A 20920-nucleotide genomic window follows, 5' to 3' on the forward strand; every position below is an offset into this window, starting at 1 on the left:
CATCACCCGGCTCTCTCATAGTACTGGAGGTGGGCTTAGGAAATACTATGTAAAAGAAGAGGAGAGTATTGAAGTAAATCAGCAGAGACCCCCTTTGGGCGCCTTTTAATGGAAGGAGAAGATCACAACCCTTCCATCAATATAAATGCAGTTGCCCCACACATCTGGTTTGATCCCTCACTGCTACATTAAACATCTCCAAAATATTAATCAGTGAATCTAAAAGACCATACTGGAGCCTTGGCACAGAGGCATTCAAAAATGGGATGAGAACCTTTCCTCGTAATCAGCACAGCATGCATTAAATTCCACACACAATCTGACCTGTCCCCATTTTGTTGTAGCCTCTGTTGGGCTGCTGTCCAATCCCGGTTGCTCGTAAAATCTGTGCCAGGTCATGCCAGCCCAACTTGGGCCAGGCTCTGCCTTGGCACTGCTAACTTTCCAGTTGGCCAAAGAACAGGCTTAGAACAGCTGTCTTTTCAAAAGAACTGTGGGAAATCTCCTCTGCAGAAAGTCCATCACGCTCTTTTATATTCCACCATCAATGCTCAGTGTTCTTTTGAAATGGTAGAAAACTGCTCCCCCTCAATGCAATATCAGTTAAGGCAGTGGGGTGGAGAACGTGTGGCCATCCAGAGTTGGACTTCTTCAGCTGCCATCATGGAATTATAGATTTGTAGAATTGTAAGGGATCCTGGGGGTCAAATAATCCAACCCGTGAAATGCTGGAATCACAGCTGAAGACAGACAGACCTCCAATGAAGGAGAGTCCACCATCTTCCAGTGAAGAAGTGTTCACCCAGGCAGCTTGGCCCATGACCAGGGATGATGGGAAAGACCACAGCTCCTTGCATTAAGTCCTCCTGCTACAGAATGGTGGTTGTACTTTCAAGCCATACCCCTATTCAAAGGCATCATGCAATGAGTTTGGGGTGTCTGCTAATCCTGCCTCCTGTCTCTTGGCACCTCCGCCCTTCGTGCTCTAGAGAATAAAAGTCCTCTACTGGGAGCTTGCTGTACTTGTCTAGCTTCCCTGCCCCATTTGGAACCCTAGTTGTGAAAGGTTTGAAATTGCCCAAGACATGAGTCTCACAGGCTTCCTGTTGGCAGACTTTCTCTTCCAATCGAGGAGAAGGACGTGGCCAGGCATTTAGGATTATTATTATGTAAGGGCTTTGATGCATGAACAGGGCTCATGGAAAACTCGTTGTGCCAACCACTGGCTTTCTGATCGGGACGATGGGACATGGTCGCCTTGTTCCATAGGGCAGGGCCTCATGAACTTGGCTGGCTTTTATGTACCTGGAATTGTCTTCCTCCCCAGCTTGCCAAGACAATAGGAGCTGACACTGGTATTTTATGAGATGATAGTCACTACACTGGCCTAAGGCAGCACTGAGCAACAAAAGCTTTGGAACGTTAAGGGAGCAGGAGATGTTTCTCTTCCTGCCTGAGGCCATCTGCAGCAACTTCAAGCTGCTATCCCTACTGGAAGTGAAGGTGGAAGGGCTGGAGGCATCCTATGCTCCAGCTTATCAGGGTAGGGATGAGCGGTCTATAGAACAAGGCTAGAAGCAGTCCTGGAAGGGCTGTGGCTCAGTGAGAGAACATGAGTTTTACACGTAAAAGATCTGAGGTCCAATCCCTGGCATGAGAGCCAATGTAGCAGGCTTAGAGTGTCAAACTAGGACATGGGAGACCAGAGTTCAAATTCCCCCTTGTCCATAAAACTCAGTGGGTGACCTTGGGCCAGTCACTGCCTTGCAGAGTTGTTGTAAGGATTAATTGAGGAGTAGGGAGAACCATGCAGTCCACCTTGAGCTCCATGGAGGAAAAAAAGGTAGAATCAGTCAGTCAGTCAGTCAATCTCTCAGAAAGGGGTGGGAGAGATCCCTATCTGAAACTTGGAAAGCTAAATACTGGTCAGTTTTAGACAATACTGAGCTAGATGGACAATGGCTTGACCTGATATATAAGGTAGGTTCCTAGGAGGTTTCTAAACTCATCAAACTCAAGTTCCATATGGGATCCAGTGATGCAGCCGAAATAGATCCTCCAGACTACAAGACTCTGGATTGGAAAGTGAAGCACAAGTTCATGCTTCCCTTGCTCTTTCATCAAAAGCCAGTAGGATGTTAGTAGTGAACAGCTGGCTACTCAGATGCTGTTGTGGAAAAGGGTTTGGTTTACTGGATCATGGCCCACACTACTTAAATAAAGGACCCCCTAGCAGAAAATGGTCTGCACCACACAAATTCTGAGAAGGACTGCGAGGAATTATCAAAAATTGCAGCCAACAGTTCAGAAACAACTTTAAGACCCTTTAAGATGCATCCTTAAAAACAACTAAATAATTGGGAGGGGGGTTAAGAGACAGTACGAAGAGAAGACTCCCTGGAAAAGACCCTGATGTTGGGAAATATTGAGGGCACAAGGAGAAGGGGACGACAGAGAACGAGGTGGTTGGACAGTGTTCTCGAAGCTACCAGCAACCAAACTGCGGGAGGCAGTGGAACACAGGAGTGCCTGGCATGCTCTGATCCATGGGGTCACGAAGAGTCGGACACGATTAAACGACTCAACAACAACAAGAGACAGTACAAAAACAAAGTATAGGTTAAAACACAAACAAACAGGCAGATACGTTTTCATCTAGCTGGAAAAGCTGATCAGCCTATATAGCAAGTCATGATGCATGACCTGGTGGTTGACAAATTGTAGAGTGGGAGGGGGCAATGTTAAGAAAATGAGCCAGGAGATTCAGTGGAACCTCCTCCTTGCTGGTGAAAATTCAGGTGCCCTTAGGCAAGCATCCTTCAGCTTCCTCCTGCTTTTGGGGTCACAGGCAGCAATCAGTTTCCGGTAGTGAGCACCAAAGGCCCTTTTCAGCTTTCAAAGAGCTCTATGAACATTTATCTGCCAGGCACTCTTTAACATTGACAATTCCTCTTTTATCTTAAGTAGAGCTAACACAATAACTACAGGACATGGCAAGCACATTTCTTCCTTTAGATTCACTTTTTAAAAATTACACAGCAAAGCAATTCTCCCTTAGCAAATATTTGCAAAATTAAAAGGGTCCTTATTTTGTTCTGTTTTTCCTCAGTCCCTGCACCTTCAGCTTAGGAACCCAGAAAGGTGTCTTACACTGAACTACACAACTGAGTCCACCTGGTTCAGTATTATCTACAGTCGTACCTTGGATCCCGAACGCCTTGGTACTCAGACATTTTGGCTCCCGAAAGCCGCAAACCCGGAAGTGAGTGTTCCGGTTTGCAAACATTCTTTGGAACCCGAGCGTCCAATGCAGCTTACACAGCTTCCAATTGGCTGCAGGAACTTCCTGCAGCCAATCAGAAGCCACCCTTTGGTTTCTGAACATTTTGGAAGTTGAACAGACTTCCGAACAAATTCCGTTCAACTTCTGAGGTACAACTGTAGAATGATGGGCAGCAGCTCTCAAGGGTTTCAAATGTGGGTTCTTTCCTGGACCTGCATGGAAATCCCAGGGACTGAACCGGAGACCTTCTGCAGGCAGAACAGGTATTCTGCCACTGAACTACAGCCATTCTGACACCAACCAAACACAGGATCCAACCCTACCTCTTGAGATATGGTCTACTGCTTTGGGGCCCTTTGGGCCAAAAAAGCAGCATAGAATCAAAATTTTCTATTGTCATTGACCACTATTATTATTATTATTATCATCATCATCACCACCACCCTCAAGAGCCTCTGCACCTCATCCACAGAATGAAAGAAGGACAACTTGCTGGTTTTTAAATAAGGATTTCATAACACTAACAAAACACAGAATTCTTTGGGGGAAGCCATGACTGTTTGGAGTATCATAGTTTTACATACATTTACAGTGTGAATGTGGCCCAGGACTGAAGGAGACATCTGGCCTGGACCGCAGCTTGCAGATCTCTAAAAACCAACTAACAAGCCCATCCAGATATCAGTCATGTGTATTACCCATTCACATCGGTCCACAGAACGTGCATGCAGATGCCTGTCCACTAATGTCCACCAAGCTGTGGTTCATCAAGGGATCGGTGGGCTATTTTAATTTTTTCCTCTCCCTGCCTGTTGACCAACCACCTCACTCCAAAAGCAAGAGACCAGCGTGGGAGGTGGTCTGGCCAAACGGCTATAAATATGACCTCAATGCCTATGAACCTGAGGTCAGAGACATGGTCTAAATCCACAGGCATCAGAAGTGCTGCTGCCCACGAGGGCAAGCTCAGTTTGTGGCCTCTGCCCCATTTCTCTTTTTTTCTTTTCCGCTAACGCACACCCACCAGTGACAACCACAGCCTAGGCTCCGGGAATTGGATTTGTCGGCTCAACGCTGCCTGCAGAGCCAACTGCGTGCATTCTTAACAAATTAATCTGGGAATTTACTTGTAATTAATCCGGCATATCATTATTTCCTCCATGTAATTAAGTTGCTAATTTTGCTGTGTTTTGTTTTCCCCCGCAACTGAGAAGGAAGCAAAACTCCCCTTGAATATACAGAATACACTGTCTTTCGGTCCTTCGGGCAGTCAGAGCAGCAGTCAGGATTTCTGGATTCCACTGCAGCATTGCAGGAGCCAGGGTGGCAGAGTGGTTAGTGTGTCAGACTACAACCTGGGAGAGTGGGGTTCAAATCCCCAAGCAGCCATGAAGCTCATTGGGTGACCTTGGCCCAGTCACGGTCTCTCAGCCCAACCTACCTCCAACAGGACGAGGAGAACCATGCAATAAATGTAAATGTAATAAACGGCGGGGATGGGGGTGGAAAAAGGGAAAAATAGATACATGATTTTATGCTCCTAATCAGATTTCAGAACACATCCCCATGTCCTAGCGCTGAGTGACATTATCTGTAATGTGTGAACTTTGACGTGCCATCCTTATAGGCACATTTATTTTCAAGGTTTCTGCAAACACTTCTCTGCATGCTCACTACTTAGGCAGATAAATGCTGAGCACGGTGTTGACACGAATGACCTAAATATGATGCCAGGGGAGGGGTATTTTCCCCAGCACAGGGCGTGTAATGTGTGAACAAGGCCTTAGGCCAGCAAGCCATTGCTTGCTTTTCAGAGGTGCAGAGAAAATCCCCGCTCTCTGTGTCAACGATAGCTGCAGACACTTTGAGAAACGCTAATCTTCCTTAGCCCTGGTGAACCTCCAGCTCCTTCCAGCTCCTAAAATAGTGAGTGTTTCCGAAGGGGAGGGGGAGTGTTTCAAAGTATGTAATGCTCACAAAGTGCTTTGAAATCAGCAGATGAAAGCTAAAGCAGAACATTACTGGGGAGCCCAGTTGATCTGGCTCACCCCCCCCCCAAAAAAAGAGAGACTTGTTATATGGTTGCAGTCCCTCATAAGCTATCCAGCAGACAGGATTAATTTGACTTCATGCTAATCCCTTGAAGGCTAAGGGGCTCACCTGATTACGTGCAGGCGCCACACGAGGAGACGGCCACACCGTTCCAGTAGGCTCATTTCGTGACAGGTCTCAAAGGCTTCATTCCCTCAACCCACCCTCCCAAAATACGCCAACACTGGACCACATGCCCCATATGTACAATTAGGATTCGATCTGTTGTGGCTGCAGCAATAACGGTCTGGACAACAGCACTGGACAAGCTAGGGAATTTATTCTGTAAACAACTGGCCTAAGCAAATCTTAGAACGCTGAGTGGAGAGGGAGGCAGAGCAGATTTTATGGTGCAGCCATATTAAGCTAAACACTACAAGACATTTCAAGCAACTGGCTCCTAGGTTTTCCTTCCGCTTGTACATAAAACATTCTCCTGTTAGCAAACAGGTCCCAATAGTGCCCCAAAAGAAAGGGCACTGGTCAAACATTCTTTTTTAGAAAAATAAAATAACGTAACATGTGTAAATGCACATCTGCATCCAGGAATTAAGCGAGGTCCACATCAGGTGGCTGGGAGTGCAGAAGAGTTCTGTGAGCCATTGAAGAATATGGGCATTCATAGAATTGTTGAGATGGAAGAGTCGCCTAGTCCAACCCCCTGCAATGCTTAACTCTTAGGGGAACAGAGGAAACTGACTTATACCAAGTCAGATCCTTGGTTTATCCAGCTCAATATTGTTTAAACTGACTGTTTACAGTGGCTTCCCAGGATTTCAGACAAACCTCTCCATCCTACCTGGAGAGGCCAGGAACTGAACCTGAGACCTTCTTCATGCAAAGCACTGAGCTACTGCCTTTCCCCCTGGCAAGGCTCACACACAGAAAGAAATTCCTCCTGCAATCAGCATCTGAAACTAGGTAGTCCTCTTGCTTGACAATTTCATATCTGCATGCAATTGACTGGGATCCCTAAGTGGAAAGGTCTCATCCATACTCACAGCAGCCACCCAAGACCTGCTGCCCCCTAGAAGCAGCTCTTGACATTACACAGCAGCACCCGGCAAGGGTAACGGAAACCTCCTGAGCGGAAGGCAAGATCTGGAAGGAAAGAGGTCATGTGGGTGGAGGCGGGGAAGAGAAAACAGGTGAGTGAAACCGAAAAGAACAAAGCAGCGAAGATGGCAGATTAGGTAATTGGAAGAGAGACAGAAGGAGAGATTAAAGGAAGGCCTGGAGATTAGATTAAGAGGAGGGAAGAGGTGAGCCTGGGATAAAAACCAAGCACGCAACCTTTGCTAACCTTGCTCTCCAGAAAGGCAAAGCAGAATTCATAAAGACCACAATCCTGTTCAACTACACAGCCTCTCCTGCAGCTCAGGAATGGTGAAGAGCAGGCATGAGGCCACTGGCCTTGCCTTTCCCTCAGGTTCCTCATCTCTAATTCCACTGCCTCCCTCTGTAGTTGAAACCACTGAGCCTCTTGGGCTTGCAGATCAGAAGGTCGGCGGTTCGAATCCCTGCAACGGGGTAAGCTCTCATTGCTCGGTCCCAGCTCCTGCCAACCTAGCAGTTCGAAAGCATGCCAAAAAATGCAAGTAGATAAATAGGCACCACTCTGGCAGGAAGGTAAATGCTGTTTCTGTGCGCTGCTCTGGTTTCAGTGTTCTGTTGCACCAGAAGCAGCTTAGTCATGCTGGCCACATGACCCAGAAAGCCTAGGGTCGGTGGTTTGAATCCCTGTGACAGGGTGAGCTCAGTCCTAGCTCTTGCCAACCTAGCAACTCGAAAGCACATCAAAGTGCAAGTAGATAAATAAGTACTGCTCCAGCGGGAAGGTAAATGGCGTTTCCATGTACTGCTCTGGTTCACCAGAAGCGGCTTAGTCATGTTGGCCACATGATCCGGAAGCTGTCTGCGGACAAACACCAGCTTCCTTGGCTATAGAGCGAGATGACCACCGCAACCCCAGAGTCATCCACGACTGGACTTAAATGTCAGGGGTCCTTTACCTTTACCCTTTTTCCACCTCTTGGGAGCTGAACTTGTGAGGCAGGGTGGATTTCTTTATTCAGGTAGGCCTCCCTTCTGCCTATCAGCCCAGGCAAACCTGGCCAGAGGTCAAGGATAATGGAAGTTGCAGTCCAAAATATCTTGAGGGCACCAGGTCGGGGAAGGCTGGTGTATGCTCTCCACACAATGTTGAAGCCTGTCATTCCAGGCTTCTGAAATGCACATGGAGCCCAACCAAGCAGCAAATATACAGAGAAGGAGCTGTTTTGCAGCGAAAACAAAGAGCTTTGTGGCTCCTTAAAAGAGTAAGAAATTTATTATGGCATATTTTTCAGCATTCCTCCTACTCTTCTCCCTCTGACCTCTCCTTGGTGTCCCAACACCAATCCCCGGGCTCTAAGCCTTCCTCATCTGGGGGTTCCCTTGGGGGTTCCCCGCCTGGTGCCGCCCACCGCTCTTCTTCATCCAGCCAGCCCCTGACAGCAAGGGCCAGTGAGTCCTGCTTAGCTAAGCTCTGGATGATGTTTTTCTCAGCAAATGCCTAGAGTCATTGAAAGCCCTGCCCTGCCATTGACTCCACCTGCTTGCAACATTGAAAGGCCTCGCCACCTTTTCTGCAGTCACATGCTCCTGCATGGCGATGGAGGAGAAGAGGCTGCAGGGGAATCATCCACAAACTCAATGGATGGTGGCAGAGTCACATTCTCAGGCTGGGACAGTGTGGAAGGAGGCGCTGAGAACTCTCCCTTGAGTGGGATGACTGGGAGAGGTGCATTCTCTGAATCAAAAGTCCTCCTCTGGGTCAACACTGGGAGGGAGAGGACACGGCATGCACATCCCCACTCTCGCTCTCATCTCATGAGACCTGAGATGGAAGAGGATTCATGTAAGAACCAATTGCAGTAGAAATACTTGCTCTCCATTTCTAGGAGTTGAGGCCAGATGGAACAACGTTGGTTGTGCTTATAAGAAAACCCTTTGGCTTCTGTGAAGACTTACTCAAACTGAATTGATTCCTGGATAATACCAAAATATGTTTTGGATGAGTAAATAATAATAATAATAAAATGTGGAGGGGGGTATTCTTGTTTTTATTATGTATTTTGTTTTTTTTAACTTGTATTTTTATGTTGTGAGATCTACGGATAAAGGGCAGAATAAAAATTTAATAAATAATAATAAGAAGATTTGTCATCGATGTTACAACCTTTTCCCAGATGGGCGGGGTATAAATAACATATTATTATTATTATTATTATTATTATTATTCCCTGCACTGTGTCTACTATCCTAAATAAAGGTCGGAAAAACCATGTTAGACACTTACCTTTTGAATGGCCAACCTGTCTGACCAATACTTCAAAAGCCTATTGCCAAACTGTGTCCTAAGCCAAACCTAATTTCTTGCAGCTTTAAGAATCATAATATACCAATAAAAATCTGACTGGGATCCTCCAACAAGAATTCACTGGAATGAAATCATTGTTTTGTTGAGGCATGATGCTCACCCATGATTTGGCATACTAAACTATGGTGCAAGAAGCCTTGGGCTCACGCAGTCTCCCCATCCCCTCCTTAGCATGGCCATGAGGAGATCACATGCTTTTGTTTCTGCTTTCAATTAACCACTACATTTGAACCCTACACTGCGACACTGGTCAACTCTGGTTTATTGAAAAAAGCTGGTTATAGAAACCACAGCAAATCATAGTGACGACTTAACTACAGTTCATCATGGCATGGCATAATGCTAAACTGTAGTTACCGTGAAAAGGGAAACTCCCTCCAAACTCCTTCTTGTGGACCCAGGGGAGGAAGAGAGGGATGAGGGGAGCCTCATTCACAAAACACAGGGTGAGGGAGCCTGGTGCCGTCCGATTGCTGCTATACTCCAGCTCCCATCAGCCCCAGCCAACATTGCCAATGGTAAGGGAGGAGGGGAGCTGTGGTTTCAGCAGCTTCTGGAAGATCACAGGTTCCCCACCCCTGCACCAGACCATAGTTTAGTGTTACGTCCAAACAAGGCCAGATTCTCTATTGTCAAATGGAGCACATAATTCAAATTGATTGCTGGAAGTTTCCAAAGCCAAGGATCAAACACGTTTTCAAAAAAACAAAACAAGGCTAGGAATATAGATTCTATTGATCTCAGGGGGGATGAAACTGTTTTGATGGAAAATTTTGGACAAACGAAAGAGAAGCTATTTTAAGGATGCTGATTGACGGAGTTGACAGCAACATGGCCTATGTATCTTAGTCGAGTAAGGCTTGATCTCCCATCTCTTGGAGAAAGAGCTCGTTGATTTGACGGACTGCTGAACCAGGCCTGTAATGAGTTCGGCAGGAAGAAGGAGATCAGGGGGAAACTAAATCTCTAACTGTTTGTGGATGTTCTAAAGGACTGTAAAATGAAGAATCAATTCTACAGCAAGTGCTAAAGGGGAAAGGTTCATCTGAAGGAGAATTCAGTATATCATGCTCTCCCCGCCCCCCCCCCCCCCGCGCATGAGTTTTATTTTGTAATTTCGAAGAGTGCATATCCCTATTTACACAGAGGGATTGTTATGGTGCTAAAGGCAATTTCATCTAATGCCTTCTTTGCTTCTATTTTCTTTAAGGGCATTAAATTCCACACATTTATCAAGAAATGCACGGTTTTTCAAAGCCTTCAAAATAGCCATGTTTGCATTAGCTGACCAATTAGAACAACACAGGTTTGCACCCTATGAAATTCCTGGGATTATTCATAAAACAAGTAACCTGTATATATCATATCACTCCTTCATGCGATAGGGGAAAGATTTTCACATAAAGCAAAATCATGAGCCATAGTTAAAATTCTGAAGTCCGATGTACTGAATGGAGTGGGTAGGCTATTGCAATTAGACTGGAGATTGAAACAGGAAGGGGGAAAAACCTGAAAACTATTCAAGATCTTATTCTTCTCCAAAGCAAGAAGATAACCAAGAAGAATCTTTGCGGTGACTTAGTGCTCTGCTGTGCACTAAGTATGCCTTTCCTTGACTCAACTCACACCCACTTTGTCAGAAGAATAAAGAAAATATAAGTGGGGAGAACTAAGTCAGGTAAAAAGTGAGCCAAGGAACTGATTCAATCTACTTGTTCATGTGTGTTCCTCATTCCTGAGGCTAAAACCATAAATTATGTTAACTGCACATAAGCAGTTAAGTTAAATAGCCACTGATTCACTGAGCAGAATCAGTATCAGAACAAACAGGACTAGGGGATTACCTCTTCCCTCCACTAGTGGCTTTACAGAACTTTATTTTAACTACCCATGGGAGGTACTTGTTAAGGAGATACTTTTCTGTGGCTTCATCCCACAAGATTCCTGTGATTTTTTAAAAAACCTACCACCTCAGGAGGAGGGGAGGTCTGGCAGATGGCTGTTTCCCAAAGAGGTGGGGCAGTTCTTTAAACTCACCTCATAATCCAGGACTGGGCAGGACACACCCGGATCACAGGCCAGTTTCCCAGACTGTTCTCTCCCTCTGGACCTGCCAAACTCATGATCTCAAGCAGTAATAATTAGGGCAGTGCAAGCAATATCCCAATACGGGGTACAAGATCATGACAGGGCCGGGGGAAGAGACACTGACTGCTGCTGTTAAACAAAAATTGCATTTTTCATTGTGTAATATATGTATTTTCAGAGTTTATGTATATTATGATGATAATAATAATAGTAATATTTATACCACGCCCATCTAGCTGGGTTTCCCCAGCCACTCTGGGCGGCTTCCAACAGAATATTAAAATACAATAGTCTATTAAACATTTATTAAAAACAGCCTATAAAAAGAAGAAAAACTGCCCTAGAACCATAATAACTACTCCTTACCCCCAATGACTCTGGCCATTGAGAATTTACACCTGCTGCTATCTGCATAAACTTTTCTGGCATTCTGTCCCTCTGTCACACCGAAGTGTGACCAGATGCTGAAACCAGCTTGTATAGGTTGGGTTTTTTTCCCCTCTCTCCCCAGAGACAAGGCAGACTCCTGAGAGAAACCTTGCTTCTTTAAATAGTAACATGAAAGAATCCCTGAGTGTGTCTGCCTAACTGGAAGAAAGGTGGGAAGGAGGTCAGGTAAGTTGGCCGCAGCTCGAATTAGCGTAAAGGCAGGACCGACTGCTCTGACTCATTCAAAAGCCCAACCTTATTCCCCCCTTAAGCACAAAAAAACCCCATGAGTGGCATTAAGCATGTTCATTCATGGGTTTGGCACAAATGCAAAGCAGCACAAAACTTCCAAGCTTCAGGGATGAAAACGCTTTGAAGTCTTGTCAGCAAACCCTCTCCCACACCAGGCATGTCCTTCTTTGACCACAGACGGGCTGTCAATTAACTGGCTCTAGCCAGAACGGATCGGGCTGCATCCCTCACAACGTCTAAGTGCTTCTCTCCAAACTGAAAAGCTGAATTTTGCTCCGGGGAAGGGGAGAGAGGTTTGTCAGAAGCGCTGAGGCAATTTGAGAGTCATTTGCTTACTTGAGTGTTTTTCCATGTTTTCCAATCAGCTGGATCCAAATATTTCTGTACCTAAGCAATACACTTCAGCTTTAACCCTCCAACCTACTGTGACAGCCAAGACAGCCAGTTATCAACTTGACAGACACATCATCAACTTGCCCTCGCACTCCCCCTGTTTAATCAATTTGGCGGAAATTTTAAGGGCAACATAATATTAGACCTTATACTTGTCCCTAATGTGTTTTAGCAGCAGAAGTTGGAAAATTACAGAATCGCAGCCAACTGAAATTCATTTGGGGCAATAACATAAAATATGGCACAAACTATGTTAGTTATAGAGCATGACAAGCCAGTCTTCTGTGTGACGCCAAAAAAATGCAAATGTGAAAATGCAAGATGGCTGCCAAAATCACTACATCTCACTCTGAAACTGAAAAATATTTATAATTTTGTTGTTGTGAGGAGCTTCCTTGCACACCATACCTGAGCTATACATGGTGCTTTGAAATCCCAACTTTGAGACTTCAAAGCACATTCTGACATCAGGCAATTAACAGCCTACATCTGATAAGGATCAAAAAGGTTCCCCACCCCTGGTATAGAGGATTAAAGCGTAAGTTACTGAAACATTAGCACACATGAATAAACACATTCTGATACTTATGCATCATTTTAAAATGGATTACATGTCATGTGACAATCAGATAAAGGTATGGTTGTAATGTTAAACCACTGCTGAACCTCCCCCACCCCCAACATATACCCCTCCTCCGCTGCATGGTCAGGAGATATTTATAAATTTTTGCTTTTCGTTAACCATATCTTCCTTTGTCATCCACACCATGAACCATAATTTAACATGAATAACCATTGATCTCAAAGCAAGCCTAGTTCAAACCATGCATTGCTGAAATCAACCAACGTTAGGGTTAAACCAATTTTACTGACCCAGACAGCACAGGAAACTATGGTTAACTAAAATGCAAAGCTTCTGAACATCTCCTCTTAACCACGGAGGGAAAGAGAGGGGAACTGGAACACAAGTTCCCAGGAAGGGGCTGGACTCATTCACAAGTGCTAAAGTTTAAATCACGGATCGGTTGTTGAAATCCAACTTGCATCAACCACTGTTTGAGTGTTACATCCAAACCAGGCCACTGTTTCATCCAATCACTCTAAAAGATAAAAAGCAATGTAAAGTGTGAAAACATTTCTTTTTAAATACATAGGTGTGTGGGTGTATTATTTCCAATACCAAACTGTAACAATTAAAAAAAAAAACAATTAGAGGAAATTGGCAAGAAGTAGTGAGTGATCTAACAGAAATGTGGCATTCATTATGGTGATGTCACCTCCAGCTTGTTCTGAAATTAACAGTTCTATGGCAAAGTTTACGCCAGGAAAGAGTTGGTATGAGCTGTCTTGTTTACCACCCTTGACTTTAGGGTCGAAGCTGAAAGCGTATCTTTTAGGTGCAGATTCAGATTTGGATTCAGCAGGGCTCCAAATTTGGGAAATCTCCCTCCATTGCATGTTCTGCTGGTTCATTGCAAAACAGGAAGGCATTATCATGAAAAGACAGGTCTTATATGCATTGTTGTGATTTAAAGGCAGCCTTGAGATTTAAGTGCCCATGTGGTTGATTTTTCCGTGAAGACAGACAGAATTCAAGCCGTCTGACATTTGCTCAAGGAAAGGGGAAGAGCGAAGGAAAAGGAACTGTGATGCCTCCTGCAGGGGACAAGGAGGAAAGATTTTGCAGTGCTCAGCCGCTTCCTCCCCAGGACATTCCCAGACGTTGACATTAGTGGAAATCCTGATTAAGACACTGCCCATCAGTATTATTATTACTCATTTAGACTGCACCAAAGGCACAGAAATTCAGAGCTTTCCATTCACTAACTGATATTTTTTTTCTTTTTAAATCAAGCTGTAAGTTGATGTAAGAATACAGCACACAAAAAATTGTCCACTGCTGTGAATCCATACTGGGCAATCATTAACCTTAGAACTGAACAAATGGGGTAACCTTTGGCAGACAGCACAAAAAAAAGCCATTTGTGCGCTGTGAAAAGTTATTAGAACAAGTCCAATTTGCAGACGTGTTCATTTTAAAAAGGATGGGGAAATGACAAACAAAGATGATATAAACTATGTACACAAGGAAATTTCTCCCCGTCTCAGGGCTGTTCGGGCAGATACACTCATCACTTGATGGCTGCCAACATCCATTGATGGCTTCCATGTACAAATGTGCCAACACACACTGCAGATAAAACTTCTAAATCATCCTATGCCGCCACAATGCTATTCAACAAATTCTGTTCACGCATTCTGTTAACCCTTATCAACCATGCGACAATCAAACAAAGAGAAATGAAGTGCTGTACACACATGTATGAGCCCATCTTCAGAATACTGCTTTAGTTGTCATCTGCAAATGTAGGTCTGATGAAGGATGGGAAAACCTTGCACCACCACACCTTGGATCGTGCGGCCACAGGCTGCCTGCATTTTGCTTGGCATAAAGGTAGCTTAACTGTACAGCAGGTGTCGACAACCTACAACCATCCAGATAGAGCTGGACTACATGCTGGCTGGGGCTGATAGGAACTGGAGTCCAGCAGTATCTCTGGGCCACAAGTTCTCCATCTGTACTGGGCCAACTCTGCACATGCAGCTTATGAGTTGAAACTGCACTCCACATGCGTGATCAATAAAATCGTGATCAATAAATACGCCGCAGATCTGAACACAACAGCCAGAAGAATCTTAGTGAGTTCTAGCCATCACAGAAACAGAGAAAAGTTTGCCTAAGTTCCACATGCTAGTAAGAATACTTTACATCTGAGAAGTGCTTCAAATTATGCGAACGACACAGAAAGAATGCAGAAATGTCTTCAGTGCAGACTATCTAGCCCCATTTAGGCTGACATCGATCAGGAGTAACTTAATTAAATGGGTTTGCACTACAGAGTAAAAGTCCCAGAAGAGATACATTAAAGATAAGGACCCATGAGAGTGTGCATAGGATTCAAACACTTAGCAGTAAACATGCACATGACCAAGCTGCCAAGCATTTTTTAAGGTAACAGTGTTACCTTAAAAAAAAAAGTATTTGTATTTGTATCTCATGTTATGCGAATGCTGTCAATGTGGAACTGAAAATGGAAGTGAAACACTTTTATATTGAACATACTACAGTTTGGAATGCATCCCTTGTAAACATTTTTGCTGCAGGAAAGAAAATGGTAGAGCGATGATTTTAATATCAAACGCACACTCTTCCAGTCTGAGTTTTAAATTCAAATTACAGATCTGGGAAATTGGGGGGGGGGGGGACACAATTTAAACATCATTCATTTAACCATCCAAGACAGCAATAGGTGCTATTAAACTGGAACGTTTTCACAAATGGCACTAACAATTGCGTTCCCGCTGTTCCCACTTATGCAAATTTGAATGTAAAATCCACATTGCTTAAACGTTCATTTGGTTTAAAAACTGGCTCTCCGCCTTTCTCCTGTCCCAAAGCATCAGAGTTTACAAGTGACTCCATTCCACACTCAAAAGGCTTTAGCATCATTTGCTGGGGGGGGGGGGGAGTTGAGAGGAAGGGGAGAATACAACCCCCCCCCCTGCATATACACTCCAAACAAGTGCTGCACTTCAAGGGGCAGGTGGCATCATTCTTGGATGAGGTTTCAGGCTCCCACCCAACCTAAACGCTCCTTATCTCCTCCTTTCCTGATGCCAGATGCATAACTCGAGGTCCAATTTGGAACGGAGTGCCTGCCTTGGTTTGCTGGCTTCAATCTTTGCTCAGCCCAAGCGAGCCAAGAAACCAAACCGGATGGTCTTTATGCATAAGAAAACAGGTGGAATTCATGTTCCACTTTCCATGTCATTGAACCTAAACATAAAAAAAAAAAATCGCCACCGTTTCTAGAGGTGATGGAGAGGATGGCAGTACCAGTCGCCTAGAGTAAGTCATCAGCGGCCGCTTTCTGAAGAACTGCCTCGCCTCCCTCCCTCCCTCCGTTCAGTCTTTTTACACTGGGCTTAGTGTGCCCTCTTCCTCTTTCATTGGGAAGCCGAGAAAGGAGGCGCGCTTCGGCCGTGGAAACTGTTGCAAAGAAGTTGGCACCCAAGCTCGACTCGAGCAAGACGCTGGCCGGCAAGCAGGTGTCTGTCACCACGTGGACTTTGCAAGGCTGAGGCGCTCAGCCGATGCTTGGCCGCTTTCCAATGCATATGGAGTGAGTGTGTGTGTGTGTGTGAGAGAGAGAGAGAGAGAGAGAGAGAGAGCGTGAGAATGCGCGCCTGTGTGTGTGTGTGTGTGTGTGTGTAGGTGCATGTACATGCATGTTTCATTCGCTCCCGGCCAGCTTCGAAGCCACCTCTCCAAAAATCCTGGCTCTGCACACCCCCCCATACATAAAGACACTTCAAACCTAGCCAGGTCTCTCTTTCCCACTCCGTCCAATAACAGACTCGCGCGCACCCTCCGCCGCTTCCCCTCGAAGAAGTCAGAGAGAGAGGAGCGCCAACTTACCTTCGGCGTCTGCCCTTCGGCTCCCACCACTTCCAACTTCTTCCTGGTCCCGAAGAAGAGCAGCAGAGCCGCGATCCACAAGATCCCCAAGACAGACAGAGCCAGCCTCCGGCTCAGCCGTCGCATGGTTAGCAGAAGGAAGAAGAGGAGGAGACGCCGCGTGGGGAAAGTCCTCTCCGTCTTTTCCGCGAGGCAGCCAGGCGGCGGGGAGAGGGTGGAGCCGGCCGGCACCCTGCCTCCCACTACGGGCGGGATGAGTCCCCGCGAACCCCCGCTAGGAGCATGGCGAACGAGCCCGCCTCCAGCAGGAGGAGGCGAAGGGAGTCCCGGGCCGTCTTCCCTGCATGGGGCGAGGAGGAGGAGGAGGAGGAGGAAGCCGGCGTGGGAGGGGCCGGGGGTGGAGAAACAGGCAGCGGGGGGTCCTCCTCCTCCTCCTGATCGCGACGCGCCGGGAAGCAGCAGCGGGCGCTCCTGGGTGCCCCTGCGTCGTGGCTCTCCCAGGCAGGGCGTCCTTCCCCGCCTGGATCCGCCGGAGACGAGCGGGGACGAGGAGGCGCCCGCTTGACGCCGACTCCTAAGCCGATCCAGCGCTTCGCCTTCCCGCTGCCTCCCGATCGGCTCCCGCCCTGGGGAGTAGGAGGGGCGCCCCCGGAAAAAGCAACCTCCCGCCGAGACGCCCCTGCGGACGCACAAGCAGCGCGCTCGGCGCCCTCCTGGGTCAAGCCTGCCGCTTTGGAGACGTCGCCGCCGCTCGCTCTGCTCGGCGGCTCCCTGCGAGGCCGAGATCGCCGCGGCTCCGCGAAGGCTCCGGCGGGGATCGGAGGCAAGCGAGGGGCGGGAGCGCGGCGGCGGCGCCCCGGAGTGCCGGGCGCCCAGCTGGCTCCGGGCCGCGGGCGGAGTTGGCGGCTGGCGGAGCCGAAGGCGAGCGCGGCCCGACGGCGCGGGGAGGGAGGCGCCGCACGCAGCAACTTTGGAGCGTTTCGGAGTTGGTTGGGCGAGGAATGGCCGGGCTCGCCGCCGGAGCTGGGCGAGGGGGGCGGCGGGAATGGGCTCTCCGCCTGTGCCTTGGCGGGACGGGGCAAGTCCTGAGGCTGCAGCGGCCCCTACACAACCCTTAGTCCCATAGCACTTCTTTTTAAAACGCAATGCCAATTTGTATTAATTTTGTAAAAGGCAAGACTGCAAAGCGTAAATAGCAAACGCTCGAGAGAGAGCCCTGGAATCGCTGCAAAGGTAAGTACAAAATAAAGAAGCTATAAAACAAAGCGGGCTGCTCAGTCTGATTATTTGGTGACTCTTACAGGTTCCATATAGCATGCAGCATAGAGTTCCCAAGATACTGGTCCTTCCAGTACTCTTTGTACTGCAAATAATTCCCTAAACTTGGAGAGGACTGAAATCTAAAGCTTTTTGTTAGCATGTTAAGGAATTCACTTGTGCAATCTTGGGCACACTATTACTTGACAATTCAGTGAAACTTACTTCCGCGTAAACATATTAGGGTAAGCATGTTCCAGTCGCCCTGTTTCATCTCATTTTTTTTTCCCCTTCCACTTTCATTTTTGGTTTCCACAGCTATCCTTTGCAACTGATTTGAACCGGGGATCATACATCCTATTAAAAACAAAAGCCTATTCTGTTGCTTGCCCTGCCTTCACAGTATTCACAGGTGTGCAGAAACATCCCGCCTTTTGCTTCTCACATACGCATCATGGCCTCCTCCCCCACAGGTAAAGGCTGCGTGGAAAATGCGCACAGAATCTTCCCATGATTGAGGTGGCCTAGCATAAAACAGGAAGATGGCAGGAGCCCAGGTTTTGCAGTGTGCTTCCCGTAAGTGTATCCATGGAGTGCTGCTTCTTTCTGCGATATTCTCCTCTTGCTATGATCCCTGGGGCACTTGGGCGGGATCACATAAAGAGGTTGATTGCGTGGGCAAACCAGTCCTGAGAGAACACTGTCAGGAAGAATGTAATGAGCCTGCAGCACTCTGCTTTGACGGAGCTCAGCAGTTTGTCTGTAGTTCTTCTACAAGCCCTGTGGCAAGTAAGTCCAGGAAAATGGCCAGCACACAGATTTGTATTGCCTCCCCCTTCCTATACATAACAGGCAGCCTGAGCTGAACCACATCTACTCAGAAGTCCTGTTTAATTCAATGGGGCTTACTTAAAAACCAAAACAAAAATGGGGTTAGGATTCCAACCAAAGTCATTTGTGGTGCATCCAGAGTCTGAAAAGTGGTGGGAGGAGGAATCTTCCAGTTTGGAGGCAAAATTCTTACCTTACAAGCCTAAACATAAATATATTTGCAGAGCAATAAAGTTTCTCTTCATCTCAGTTAATAAAGTTGCCACAAACCCCAAGTAGAATAGTATGATATTATAGTGACATCACATAATGTCTGCAGAGATGATTGATTCTTGGGAGTCTTAACTGCTTGTCGTTTTATGGTCAGGAGAGAAACATTTCCCCAGAACAGCTTAACTGGCAACAAGGAAGAAAATTCATCTTTCCCCGCAGCAAAGGATGACTTTGCTTACTTCCAGACGGGTCTGTTTTTACTAACCTTGCCCAATGTCCTAAAAGCCTCACTTGCACCTCCGCGTATTGCCTCTTAGTCTTAGATGTCAAACATGCGAACATATATGTCAGGAAGATTTGAATGTGGAAGCTCCTCTCAGGGTTAGATTTGCTGCTTCCACCCAGCCTTGCAATTCCGTAAGCAGATAAAATGTTGGTTAAACCATTCAGCGTTAAAGAACACAAATTTTGCAATTATGTGTAAAGTGAGGGCAGTGTGTCTGTGTGTCTCTTTCCATTAAACATTTATCCAGTGTTTTCCCAGCTGCCCACGTGTCCTTTTAAAAAAATACACCTGCCTTTTCTATCCCAGCAAAGGATGCTATCAAAAATTTTGTGCTATGCTTGCAACCCAAATTAGTACAATTTGAAGAATGGAGACTGTATATGCTTTATGAATCCTCAACTCAGCTCATAGGTGGGCTCTGGAGATAGATGCAGTGTGCTTCCTGGAAAGGCCCCATGGAACGAATTACCTCATGACAACTTCCCCTGGACTTGCCTTGAAGTGCATGAATCTGGGAAGGCTGACACCTGAGAGCTTGAAATCTTTTCACTCTTTTTGTTTTCAAGGGAAGTCCTTCATTTATCAAAGGAATCTCCACCCACTGATTTCATCCAAAGTCAATGTGCAGGTTCCATAGGCATGCATAGGACAAGGCGACCTTTGAAGTGCCAAGTTTTCAGCAGAAAGGTTAACTGTTTGGAGAGCCAGTGTATGACATACGGGGTGGTTGGTGCCGATTGGGGTGGAAAGGGTGGGAGGCAAGATGGAGTTGGGAGATGGAGCTAATGATGGGTACAGCAAACTAATTCTCAGTTTGTCCCCATTTTGCTCTCTGCTGAGGTCTACAAAAGCAAAACTGAGAACAAGAAACTGGCAACCAGGGGTCCATTACGGACTAGTTGCAAGAAGGCAGGCAGGTGGGGGCTGTGTAAGAGCAGACTGGTGGGGCAGGGCCACCTTTGCACCAACAGACCACCTTCCTCCAATAGTATGGACAGACGAGAGTCAAGATCATTCGGGCATCTTCTGTGCTAAGACCACCCTGCGAAAATGTTTATCTTCAATGAGGGGAAGTGGAATAAGTTCCTCTGCTCTGATGGATTTTTCAGATTTCTTAGGAGGAGAATCTCCTAGCTGAAAGAATCTGAAAACACTTCATTGGAAGTTCCAAACTTGCAGCACGCATAGGCAGGGTCACTTAATTCCCCCCTCTTGTTTGAAAAGAAGCAACTGCTTAACATTTCAGATAGCGGTTAAATGCATGGTAGGAAGATTAATTTGTCCGACTGAAACAGCAGGGGGAAATTCAGGTAGGTGGAATTTAATTACTGGATTTGGAAGAGGAGATGTGAGCTTCTAGTGCTGTCATGAGCACTTAAAAATAAAATTACACTCTTCAGCGGAGAGCAGATCTCTTTCTGGCAAATGAAGTTCTTTATCAAGAGATGCCTGGAATGCTAGTCAGGAGCCCTGGAGAGCAGGGCTCAGCTCCTGCAGCCTATACTGTGTGGGTGATGCTGGCTGCACATACAATCAGAGTGGTTTTGTTTAATACAGCTGAGTTCACTACATCTCCTAAGTGCCCATTTCTTTTTAAGGCATCTTAACATCAGGTTGAATTGTACAACAAAGAAGACAACGACAATATAAAATGGTATGAACAATATCATATTCACACTATCCCAGTAGGGGAAAAAACACTAGCATGAATAAACAACTTCAAAGCATTCATTCTGTCGAATTCCTGGGCATAAAGGAACGTCTTAACCTGGCACCAAAATGTTGACAAAGTTGGAGAAGGAAGGATATGCCAATATACCATTGGTTCCTTGCATTGTGCTATGTTTTTCTCACTATGTGAACCAAGAAGATGCCATTAGCTCTAGGTCATCACAA

The 20920-nt window shown here is 46.2% G+C and overlaps 1 protein-coding gene and 1 long non-coding RNA gene across 2 annotated transcripts in view; one reads left to right on the top strand and one right to left on the bottom strand.

Moving 5' to 3' along the window:
* Window positions 1-17136, bottom strand: part of GALNT14 (polypeptide N-acetylgalactosaminyltransferase 14) — a 243070-nt gene extending 225934 nt beyond the window's left edge. The window contains exon 1 of the mRNA XM_083732509.1: window positions 16438-17136. Coding sequence (XP_083588635.1) covers window positions 16438-16563 — 126 coding nt within the window. The 5' untranslated portion in view covers window positions 16564-17136. The remainder of the gene's footprint in view (window positions 1-16437) is intronic.
* LOC310841650 overlaps window positions 1-20920 on the top strand; it is a 248280-nt gene that overhangs the window by 118260 nt on the left and 109100 nt on the right. The window lies entirely within an intron of this gene.

The sequence above is a fragment of the Podarcis gaigeae genome, assembly GCF_964106915.1.
Source record: "Podarcis gaigeae genome assembly, chromosome: 3".
Classification (NCBI taxonomy): domain Eukaryota; kingdom Metazoa; phylum Chordata; class Lepidosauria; order Squamata; family Lacertidae; genus Podarcis; species Podarcis gaigeae.